The sequence below is a fragment of the Phacochoerus africanus genome, chromosome 4 (assembly GCF_016906955.1).
Source record: "Phacochoerus africanus isolate WHEZ1 chromosome 4, ROS_Pafr_v1, whole genome shotgun sequence".
In the NCBI taxonomy this organism is placed as follows: domain Eukaryota; kingdom Metazoa; phylum Chordata; class Mammalia; order Artiodactyla; family Suidae; genus Phacochoerus; species Phacochoerus africanus.
The window spans coordinates 28,294,280-28,306,478 of NC_062547.1; the positions used below are offsets into that span (position 1 = coordinate 28,294,280).

The 12,199-nt window shown below is 54.1% G+C and overlaps 1 protein-coding gene across 2 annotated transcripts in view; it reads right to left on the reverse strand.

Annotated features, from left to right (window-relative positions):
* The window catches only part of NAT10 (N-acetyltransferase 10), a 40,942-nt gene that overhangs the window by 975 nt on the left and 27,768 nt on the right, over positions 1–12,199 (reverse strand). For both annotated transcript variants that reach the window (XM_047776025.1, XM_047776026.1), the window contains exons 19-28: positions 11,593–11,709; positions 10,638–10,771; positions 10,383–10,431; positions 7,157–7,253; positions 6,967–7,077; positions 5,871–6,043; positions 5,244–5,363; positions 4,642–4,740; positions 4,186–4,259; positions 3,025–3,108 (exon numbers count right to left, since the gene is read on the reverse strand). In XM_047776025.1, coding sequence (XP_047631981.1) covers positions 3,025–3,108; positions 4,186–4,259; positions 4,642–4,740; positions 5,244–5,363; positions 5,871–6,043; positions 6,967–7,077; positions 7,157–7,253; positions 10,383–10,431; positions 10,638–10,771; positions 11,593–11,709 — 1,058 coding nt within the window. The remainder of the gene's footprint in view (positions 1–3,024; positions 3,109–4,185; positions 4,260–4,641; positions 4,741–5,243; positions 5,364–5,870; positions 6,044–6,966; positions 7,078–7,156; positions 7,254–10,382; positions 10,432–10,637; positions 10,772–11,592; positions 11,710–12,199) is intronic.

The window sequence follows — 12,199 nt, forward strand, 5'->3', positions numbered from 1 at the left end:
GGCTACATCCCACCAACCCACTTCCTGCCCTGATCAAGGTCTTAGTCTGTGGAGGAACAAATCTATGCCTTAACTCCTGAAACCTGTATGTCCCCCGTCCAAAACTGGAGCAAAAATCCAAGGCATTATGGAGTTCCCGTCGTGGTGCAGTGGCTAACGAATCCGACTAGGAACCATGAGGTTGCGGGTTTGATCCCTGGCCTTGCTCAGTGGGTTAAGGATCGGGCCTTGCTGTGAGCTACAGTGTAGGTTGCAGATGCGGCTCGGATCCCGCATTGCTGTGGCTCTGGCGTAGGCCAGCAGCTACAGCTCCAATTCGACCCCTAGCCTGGGAACCTCCATATGCCGCAGGAGTGGCCCTAGAAAAGGCAAAAAGACAAAAAAAAAATCCAAGGCATTATAAGCTCAATTCCTTCCTACCGCTTACCACTAAGGATTACCCTGGAAATCAGACATATTATCCCATTGATCCTGAAGACAAACCTTAAGCATGAAACTCCCAAGAAAACCATAAAATACTTTTTTCTTTTGGCTGCCCCATGGCACATGGAGTTCCTGAGTCAAGGATCAGATCCAAGCCACATGTGCAGCCTAAGCTGCAGCTGCGGCAATGCCAGATCTTAACCCACTGTGCCAGGCCAGGAATCAAACCTGAGTCCCAGTGCTCCCAAGATACCGCTGGTCCCACTGCACTGCAGCAGCAACTCCCATACAATACTTTTTGATGTGCTATTATTTTTCTTAAAATAAGAAAATGAGAAGAAAATCCCAAGCAGTAGTAACGGGTACGCACCGCAGCTGGCCGGCAGGTACCTGATAGGTTATTATGGCCCGAGAGGCTAAAGAGTCTCTCCAGTATCATTCCGCCCTGGAATAAACATCCCCTCCCCCAGAAGAAGGCAGTTATGGGGAGGTGTCTGTTCTGTCCAGAGACCATTAACCTCACCTGAATGAGGTGACTGCTCAGAAACAGGAAAAAAGGCCTCAAAGAATACGTACTGACAGTTACCAGTGTCATGACCTCCCCGAGTGCAAGCTTCCAGACTCACCCAGAGCCCTCAGGTGCATGAACTGCCACACAGGCCGGGTAATGCGGGAGGCCCCAGGGGCAGTGACAGCCCAACGAACAGCGGGAGAGGCCAAGCTCTGCGGAGCACGGAACCCGGCCATCTCCACCCCGGGCACACGGCAGACTTCTTGTTCCAGTCAAAGCCGTCTCAGGCAAGGCCACAGCCACCACAAGGCCCTGGGCTGCAGCTGCCATAGTGCCTGAGCCAGAAATCAGGACACACTGACAGTGGGCTTTTGGGCCCCATCAGAGGACATCAGGAAAATGAGGCCAGCAGCGACAGTGGAACCGTCCAGGCAGCACAGTGATTTCAGGCGACGGCAGAAGAGAATATCTGATTGCTGGGATCTATGGCTCCTAGAGTCACAAGATTTCCTCTCCAAATAAACCCTTCAGGGGACCTGGCTATGTCAAGGCCAAGACCCCACCCAGCCCACTCACCACAAACCAGCTGTGTGTGGCAGCCTCCTCGCCAGAGGCCCAGGGGCAGGGGAGGCCTGTCTTCCCAAGGGAACCCCAGCAAAGGTTACAGCCCATAGAAACCACTGCCTTCTACAAACACACCACTCTGCAGAGAAGCGGCTGGGGGGTGAAGGTGTTCAGAGTGGTCCAGTGAGTCCTGGGATCCCCAAGACCAATACTATTTTCATAGCAATCCTAATACATGATTTGCCTTTTCAACTTTTTCTCCCAAATGCTCTGTTTTCCAGAGGCTACAAGATGTATGCTAGCACAACAGACACACATGGAAGCAGGTGGGAGAAGCGAGCTGCTCTCGAGGGAGCCAACATCAGAGATGCACAAGCATATACATGTAAAGCCAGGCCACTCTTCTCACTAAAGTTTTTATGAAAAAAGCTATTTTTATTTATATTTGTCTTTCTAGGGACGCACTCGCAGCATATGGAGGTTCCCAGGCTAGGGGTCTAATTGGAGCTATAGCTGCCTGCCAGCCTACACCACAGTCACAGCAACGCCCACTGAGTGAGGCCAGGGATTGAACCCTCGTTCTCATGAAGACTGATCAGATTCATTTCCATTGAGCCACGATGGGAACTCCAAAAAAGGATATTTTTAAAACAAGAAACCCATAATGGGTCCGTGATAATTACTTTTGATTTTTGAGTTTTGCCTTTTAGGGCCACTCCTGTGGAAAGAGGAGGTTCCCAGACTAGGGGTTGAATCGAAGCTGTAGCCACCGGCCTACGTACGCCACAGCCACAGCAGTGCAGGATCCAAGCCGTGTCTGCAACTTACACCACAGCTCATGGCAATGCCAGATCCTTAACCCACCAAGCACGGCCAGGGATCAAACCCACATCCTCACAGATACTAGTTAGGTTCGTTACCTCTGAGCCACAAGGGAACTCTTGTTATTTTGAATGAATAAACATTTTGAAAAATGTCTCAGTTTTTCATTTCTAATATGGGGAAATACAGATACAACCCACATGAACAAAAGCCCTTTGGGGTCCTCAATTTTTGTAATATAAGGAAACTCTGAGAACTGCTGGCACAGAGGAAGGAGAGTATAGCAGCTAAAACTACAGGCTTTGCTATGGACAAATCCGGTCCTGATTCTGGCTCTGCCTCTGACCAGCTATTTATGCTTCTTAGGAAGCTGTTTAACACCTGAGAGCCTTGGTTACTTCATCTTTAAAGCAGTGAGAACACAGACCCCTTTGCTATTCTGAACAAGAAGGGGATGCTGCATTCAAGCCCCCAGGAAGTACCCAGTGCGGCAACTCCAGGGCTGTGCACAAGCCCGTCTGCCCTGCACACCTGCAAACACAAGGGATACGTAGAGATCCAGGCCCACATGATGCCCCTGCCTGATCAGTGGGAGGTAAGCTACCAAAGCAGTGACCTTCTAAGAAAAGAGCAGTGACTTTTCACAAAGGCTGTGCTCCAACCTATTTCCTAGTGAAAGTTCCTAGTGACATGGAGGCCCTCACCTTTTCAGGCTGACGATGGAGGCATTCTGCCCGGCTTTGTTCAAAACCTCATTCCACTCTTCATCGTCCCCACGGATTATGTACCTAGAAAATAAATGGAAATATCAGAGCCTGCTCGAAACGAGAGGACTGCGTAAATGAAAAAAAGACAATGCTCTCATCACACATATCCTACGACAGAAGCCAGGCAGAGCTGTGCCAGTGTTTGAACAGCAGAGCAGGGGACCGGCATGCGGCTGAGCCCAGGGGGCAGAGACGTCATGGGAGCAAGCAGGGCCAGGCCTGCCAGCAGGGGTGAGTCTGCACAGGAGGCAGCGGCCCGACTTCTTCCACCTGACTCTCGTCAACTGCCCACCAGAGAAGCCTCCTGTCGCCCCCACTGTCTCCTCACTCACTCCTACCTCCACGAGCCCCTGAACTGCACCTGGCCCCACCTCTCTGGGATCCAGCAGTTCTGGCAAGTCAAGCGTTTGATGCTGCAAAGCTGAGGGCAGAGCTCAACAGGGACCTCCTGGCCGCCTCCATCTCAAGTCCGTCAACCACCATCACTTTTTAGGACCACACCCTCGGCACACGGAAGTTCCCAGGCTAGGGGCTGAATCAGAGCTGCAGCCGAAGCCTACACCACAGCTACAGCAACTCCATATTTGAGCCACATCTGTGCTTGTACTTGTTGGATCCTTAACCGACTGAGCAAGGCCAGAGACTGAATCCGCAACCTCATGGATACTAGTTGAGTTCTTAACCCTCTGAGCCACAACGGGAACTCCTATTCTGTAGGTCTGTTTGCAGCAGAATCCCCTCTTCAAACAAATTCACATGCAAAAGCCAAGTATTAAGAACTGGCCACTAAAAGTGGATGCTCATCGATAAGCATCCCCCACCGAGGGATCCAAAGCCTGCCGTGGGACCCATGGGATCTCGGGAACACCACAGCAAGTCGTGATTTACAAAGCGGCAGAGCTGATCTGGGGAAACCAAATCCTTCAAAAGAATGCAAACAGTGGATTACAAGGTTCTCAGCTGTCAGTGGTTCTATAAACGATCCCATGAAACAGCGCCCAAGGCAACCAGGACATGAGCTGGGAGAGACATGCAGACTGAGGGCCTGGAAGCCGAGGCAGAGCCTCCGTGCTGCCCACGGGCAGGGGGGGACCTTACTGAGAGAGGTCCATGTTCCTCAGCTTCCCCACTTCTTTCTTGTGTTTCTCCTGGAATTCCTTTGCTGCTTCATCCTGTGGGCAAAGCCACAGTAGGACAGAGTCAAAGGCCACATCACAGAACTGTGAGGGGACAGAACATCCCAGCACGACCAGCAGACCGCTCCTTCTCCACAGGGAGAGGCGGCTTGTCCAAGGGCGTGTATGAAAATCAAACGTGCCTTCTGGAAATCTGAAGGGACACCCTGGTTGTTTACAATAGCAGCCCCCAGACTGCCGGTGCCACGCACAGGCAGCAGGAGGCCTCGAGCGGGACCGTGTGCACTCGGGTGCCCTCAGGGCAGGGGGCCGTGGGGAGTGCTTGCACCCACGGAACGCTGGTGCCCAGGGCTGGCCCAGCGCCTGGACTCTTGCCGCAGGACGTTCGCCGTTCACTGGGCCCTGGGCGGGAGCGTACCAGGTCGTCACTCAGCGTCTTCATCGTGGGCTCCATAACCACGTCTTTCACTGCCACCATCTGCTCCTCGATGGCCTTCTCCTGCACTTCGTTAAACAGCTACAAAAGAGCAAGGCCGGGAAGCAGAAGATGAAGGCGCAGCAGAAACCCAGCAGCTCGTTACCCAGTCACTTAGCACATGCCCTGCATGGTCTAGGAGAGCACACGTTCACGGGAGGAGCAGGGAAACTGTGACCGACCGGAGATGCCACACTCTGCGCAAGGCACCTCTGGGAGAGAACGCAGAACACTGCAGACACAGCTGGAGCCACCTGCTTCAGTGTGTGTGTGTGTGTGTGTGTGTGTGTGTGTGTGTGTGTCAAATACAGCCAAATGCTATCGTTTTTGCACCTCTGGGAGAGAACGCAGAACACTGCAGACACAGCTGGAGCCACCTGCTTCAGTGTGTGTGTGTGTGTGTGTGTGTGTGTGTGTGTGTGTGTGTGTGTGTGTGTGTGTGTGTGTGTGTCAAATACAGCCAAATGCTATCGTTTTTGCATCTTGGGGCAGGGAGTGGGTTTGACACATTTTTTCCAAACGGACCAAAACCCTGCTGAAGGTACCTTCACAACTTTGCGGATGATCCGGTTGAAAAGTCCCATCAACTGGCCCGAGGGCAGCTCGATCTCCTTTTCCAACTGGTCCACAGACTTGTGCTGCAGGCCAATCCCCAAGAGAAGAGCCTGGAGGACAGGAAATCTGCTGGAGAGGCCGCGGGGACAGGCTCTTGCCCGTGAAAATGGCACCGAGAACCAGAGTTCCTGTCCCTCGGCATCTGGGACAAAACATCAGCTGGCACTATTCTGGGATCTTCTTATTCATCCTGTTACTGGAAACACCCCTCCTGAAATCCCCAAATGAGCTTCTCATCCTGGCAAACAGCTGCTTCACAGCTGCACTAAAAGTAAGAGGTGCTCCTGGAGCTCTGATGAAGCAGAGCAAGAATCAAAGCAACATGGGGGAACCAAGAATGCGGGTTCAGACTGCAGCTCTACTGCTTGCTAACTGCACGGCTGAGCACAAGGCTAACCTGCGAGCTGAAGAGTCCCCACCTGTAAAAGGTGAGACCACTAACCACCTATCAGAACCGAGAGGAATTAAATGCACAAAATTACATGAGCGCGTGCAAGCCAATTCCTAGCACAGAAACTGCTCCATGCGAGGCGAGCACACGGCTGCAGGCCACCTACCGACTGGGCAGCAGAGAGGGCCAGGTCCCCCATCTGGTTCAGGAAGTACAGCCGGGAGATGGCCGGGATCAGGTCCATGATGAGGTGATAGTCCACCATGTTCTGTGAGTACATCTCCAGCCGCTTCAGGTCATAGGGGAGGAAAAGCGCTTCCAGCTCCTCCCGGCGCAGGGCTGAATATGTGCAACAGAACCAGTGGGTCAGGGCAGCCAACGGGATCCCCAGACAGCACACGCGACGGTCCCCAGGTGGCACCCCAGGAGCTTCACCCAGAACAGGGCGGGAGCCCCCTGGAAGTAACCTCCCACCCATATAACACGCCCCACCAGGCAGCCCTGACCCTTCTCCTGCAGAGGGGAGGCAGGGACGGGGACAGGAGACGTGCAACCCTTGCTCAGAGTTCCACGCCAACACAGCAGACCAAGGAAAGTCTGCAGGGCCCCGGGGTGAGAGGAACACAAGGCTCTTCCCCCACTTCGTCCCTTCCCCTTGGGACCTAGCATCACAGAGAGCAGGTGTGCTGCACCCAGCCCGAGAAACAGTCTTCCACCCAAGAAGAACTGGCCAAAAAGGGGGCAGACACACATAATTAGCAACAGGAAAAAACCCACAGCTGTTGTGTAAGCTCATGATCCCTTACACCTTTTTTGTGTTTTAAATATTCAAACAGAATTTACATGCCCAAAGCACTTGTACATGTTGGTCACAGAAGGCTGGCAGCATGGTCTTATTACAAGTTCATGAATGAGGAAACAGCCTCAGAATCGGGCTCGTTAGCCTAGCTCACACAGGACTTAGATCGGGTTCTGTAACTGACCAGCTGTAGGGCCGTGTGGACACCTCTAAAGCCAAGTCACATCCCCCAAGCCTTGTCATGAAGATGAAAGGCACAGTGGGTGATGGATGGTGTCGCTGAGGCAGAGCAGGGCCCTACTGAGGAGCCTCGGGGAGATACAGGCTTGGAACAACCCCCCTCCCACACCCCCAGCCCCAAACCCCAGTCCTAGTTCAGCTCTCTGCCTGGACCACACGCCTGGCCACCTCCCGTCTCGTACAACCAAGCGCCACCAGCCCTGCCGCCGCCCCACCAGCTCACCTGGCTGCATGGGTTTCCCAATGTTTCTGTTCTGAAGGATGTTCAGAGCCAGGGGAGGAGAGAAGGCACTGAACTGGTAGGACAGCAGGGCCAGGAACCGCCTTCGGAAATCTGCGGGTCCAACCACACCGTCAGAGGTCTGCAGGCCCTCGGGGCCCCTCACCCTGTGGCTCCCCCCTCCCCCACTCACCCTTCCAAAAAGCCGAGAGCCAGGCGCCCCGGTCGGCCTCATCCTCGTCCATCAGCGTTTTCACCATGATGCACGAGTGCTCTCCAGTCAGGTCATTCTGGGAGACACAAGACCCCCTTCTAAGAAGGACGTCATTGTTAAACGGCAAACACAGGGAAGGCAGGCTCCTGGCGCCCAGGGGCCTGCACTTCCTCCCTGGCGGGAGAGAGCGCCTCGCCTACATGACAGCCTCCAGAGGCCACTTAGTGCTGCCACTTCTGAGCAGGTGCCCCAGCGACGGCGCAGGCCTACTCAGACCTTCGGGGCACGCCTTCTGCTCTGGACCCGAGGGGTGAGCCACTTGCCCAAATCAGCCAGATTCTGAACTCGGCGTCATTACAGCTTGAACGCCACACGATTCAATCAGCATGTCTTAGGTGCTTATAGTAAAAAAAAAAAAAAAAAAAAATCCACGGCCACAACCCAGCGTGGCTAGAGTTCCTCTGCTGCAACTGGTTCACAAGTGTAGGCTCCTTTAGGTGCTAAAAAGTGACCATGGGTTTTAAAGATTTTACTACACACAACTGCAACGCCCAACACCATAAAAATTACCTAATGGGTTTCAACCGAAGGGCATTCAAGTCACAAACAAGCAGTGCGGGGAAAGAGACCGAAGGGGCGTTCCGCGGTCTGGGCTGAACTCTCTGCGATTCGTGCTCCTTGCAGTCGACTGCCAGATTTACACCCCAGCCTTGACCAAACTCGGTGACAAGGACCCAGCCCCTCTACAGCTGCTCCTGCCACGTGGAAGCACCACCCACCCAGCGGTCCTCACCTGCCCCGCTTTAAACTCTCAAATGGGCACCGCTCTGGGATAGCGACCTTGAGCTCCCCAAATCAAGCCTCCAACACTCCCTCTCAGCCCCTGACCTCCCCTCTTTCGGAAAAGAGGAGCAATCAGAACTTGCTCATGCTCTCGACACCCACTCAACCAGCGGACCGACACCTCCTGTGCCCAGGCTCTCCGCCCGCCTCCTGCACTCCAGGTCCCACCCTCCTCTCCTCCAGGCGGGCACTCCTGCCATCAGCCCTCATGGCCTGTATTCGCGCCAGCTCTACAGGATCATACCCTCCAGCACACAAACATGTTCTAGAATCTCCCATCTGATAAACCCGCCGTAACGCCAACCTCCCTCCAGCCGCCTTGTTCCTCTGCTCCCTTTGCTTCGTGGAAGAGTCGTGCATTCCGTCTGTTCCCCACCTCCCACTCTCTCTGGTGGCCGATCCCTCCATGCCACCAAGACTGCTGCCATTCAGATCACCAATGCCACCAAGCCCAACGGCCGTTTGTCCCCGTCTTATGGGCTCTCTGACAGCAACGATTCCCCTTCCTGACACATGCATTTATGTTGGCTTCTGACAACACCCTCCTGACTTACTCCTACAAAGGAAGGCTCCTGCTTCTCTGCCTCCCTTGCTGTGTTTTCTGGCTCATTCTAAACGCTGGAGATGCCAAGGACTCATCCTCTTTGCTTTCAGTTCCTATTTCTAACAACTTTAAAACTTATTCACTGATAAGATTATTTACTGAACACATACTACACGTAACAGATGCTATGAAGTGCTGGGGGTATAGCTGTGAAGGAAACAGACCCCTCGAAATCCTTGACCCCAGGCTGTATATGCTGAGGGCTCTCAAATTTGTCTCCAACCCCAGGCTCCCCCGTGAACTACAGATTCCCACAGTCAACTGCCAACTTCCTTATTTCCACTTAGCTGCCTCGCAGGCATCTCACACCACGGTGCCAAACACAATCCCCACGTTCACCTCCAAACCCAGCCCTCCCGCCATGAGTCTTATCTCAGCAAACAGCACCTCCGACACGGTTTCTCACCTAGTCTCTCAAGCCAAAAACCTAAGCTCTAGCCAGAGCCTTCCGTTCACTCACCTGCCACATTCCCCCTCCTTCATCTCATCAGTTCACCTCCCAACACACTTGCCACCTGGCCACCTCCCTCCAGCTCACCACGTCCTCCTCAGCCAAACCACCGCATCTCTCACGCACTCATCTCCCCGCCTCTACTCGTCTACACAGCAGCCCCAACACCTCTCCCCGACCCCTCCCTCCAACGGAGCAGGAAAGGAACCCAGACCCTGCCCAGAGCCCCCTGCCCGGCCGCGAACCACCACCCTTTACTTCTCAGGGCCCTCCAGCCACACTGAACTTGTGCACCTCCAATCACCACTTCCTCTCCACCCCACATCCTCACACGTGCTGTGCCCTCTGCTCCAGGAAATGCTCTTTTCTGCAGGCAGGCCTGTCATATGGCCGGTCCACTCTCATCATTCAGGCTGTGGTCTGGAAGGTCATTGACTCCTCAGAAGCCTGACTGCTCATCACATTACACTATGATTTCAGTAGCTGGTTTTCCTGGCGGCACATACCACGACCTGAAAATTTCTCGTTCATTCACTTGTTACCTATTTCTACCCATCTGAACTTTGTGGCTTCTCTTGCTCGCCATCTGATTCATGGGAGGTGCCAAATAAATTCTTTATGAAAACTATCTCTCCCCTTCCCTATTTCCTTCTTTGTCTGGCATCCACAGTCACATCCCTCCTGCAGATGCCAACTTCCGATGCGAGTCTGCCAACTGCTCTCCTTCCCTAAAACCACTCTCTTCCTTTTAAAAAAAAAAAAAAAAAAAAAAAAGGGAGTGCCCATGGTGGCTTAGTGGTAACAAACCCATGAGGAGGCAGGTTCAATCCCTGGCCTTGCTCAGTGGGTTAAGGATCTGGTGTTGCCATGAGCTATGGTGTAGATCACAGGTGTGGCTCGGATCTGGCGTTGCTATGGCTGGGGTATAGGCTGGCAGCTGCAGCTCCAATTCAACCCCTAGCCCGAAACCTTCAATATGCTGCAAGTATGGCCTTAAAAAGCAAAAAAACCACCTCCCCCCCCAAATCCCACAAATTCAAAGAGGCTCCCAGATTACAGGACTGAAGAATCTGGTGAACAAGTCTACATGCACCCTCTGCCACCTTAGAACTGAGCACAAAGCCACTGCACTGTGTAGTGGGGAAGAGGTGTGACCACATGGCCTTTCTGTGAGGCTGGCTGCTCTGGGAGCCATCAGAACAGACCTGTTGGTAACAGAGGCCTGCTGACTCAGAGCACAATACAAGGCACCAAGGCTTTGCAAGGACAGACCTGTCACCAACCCCTCTGCCAGATGCCTCACTCACCGGGGTCTGTCTCAGATAAACAGGAACAAACCCAGCTCGTTTCCAGAATCTGTAAAGATACAAAGAGAGCAGGTCACTGTGTGCGCCTTCTAGGAGCAGCTGACACATAAAGCTGGTTAGAGCCAGGGGCGCGGGGAGTCAACAGGCAGCTGACAAAGACGCGGCCGGCAAGGCGGGCAGCAGCCCACCAAATGCTCATTCAGGACCCTGAGGCCAAGGGGATGCTGCTGGCAGGAAGGGCAGGCCAACCCTTACTTGAGGAGCCTGGGGGTCAAGCCGTAGGACACCCCCAGGTAATCCAGGCGCTCGGCGGGCCTCTCGTTCAGTTTGAGAAGCAAGGGAGGCAGGTCCTTCCGGGGAGTGACGACCTCTTCCAGCAAGCTGACGGCCTGAGGATGCCAGGGGAGGGCACGGACCCCGGCAGAGGGAAAGAAAGGTTAGCGACAGGCCCAAGCACCCCTGTCCCACCAGGCTCTAGATGAACAGCAAAAACCAGGACAGGTTTCTTGGTTTGTTCACAAGGTTTTTAAAATATAAAAGCACCACTAAGTCCAGTGATCACCTCAAGGGATAACAAACCCCTCGACATGCGTGCATTCACACTGCTCGGAACCCAGGATGCCAAAAGGAGCCTACAGTTGAGAAAAGCCTAACAGATGTTCAGAGAGACAGAGGTAGGGTTCTGAAGGCACAGGTTTGTCACCAAATGGCTCGGCTCTTGGGAACTGATACCTCTGAGCCTGACCTTAATTACAAGTCCCTTTCCCCATTTCCTGGACAGGCACACGGCAAAAACTAGATGAAGGCGTGTGAAAAGCCGCCCCGGTTCCTAGCGTTACTCACTCCTACCCAGGAAGACGGAGCTTCCCTCGGCTTGGGTTCAGTACGAAGAGGAGAAGGCTGAAAAGCAGTGGTTTTAAGCCGGAACATGCATCGGCTTCACGTGGGAGCTCGTTAAGGCAGACCACTGGGCCCCGCACGGAGCCTCGGCTCGAGGCGGTCTGGGCCCGGCTCAAGAACCAAGTTCCCAGGTGATGCTGATGAAGCCCATCCAAGGCCCCACGGGGAGAAAGAGCAGCTTCTCCTAAATCAGCGAGGAAACCTGCCGCTAGAGCTGAGAGCCCAGGCCACAGCCAGTGGCCCACGAGGCTCCCAAGGACCCAGGCAATCCGTCTCCCAGGAAGCCGGAGCTCGGCCAGACGGCGCTCACCTCACTGCTGACGGTGTGAATCTCTTGTGACGTCTCGAGGGCCTTCTCCTCGAGACAAGGGAATCTGCCTTCGTAGTACATCTGCAGCAGCTGCAGGGCTCGGCTGCCGTAGCCCATCTGGAAGCAAACCCGGGGTAAGAGGCGAAGGGAAGAGAAATGTCCTCAGAGTCCAAACTACTTCTGCGCCCCTGTATTGCTTCTAGAAAGCCTTCATGCCGAGATCCAATGAAACCCCTCAACGGGCCGAAGCAGAGCCCCTTAGTGTGGAATGACTCCCACTCTCCAGCTGCCTGGCCCATCAAGAGCAGCCCGCCCGCCACATGAGCGTGAGGATGACTGGCTGTGCTTTCTGGTCCACAGGTCAGCCAGCTCCAAACTGATAACTCTATACCTAACTCCTCGTTGGGGTCTTTGATGAGGCAGGAGGTAACCATGGGAAGCAGATCTGGCTCACAGGTCCCCTGTCCTCATGAAGGAAGGGCGAGCACATCCCATGACCCTGCCCACCCACCCACCCCCAGCCCTGGGAAAACCACCCACAGCAGAGGGGAGCTCAGATCTGCTAATCTGTGACCAGCTTCCCGGAACTTCTACTCCTTGATCAGCT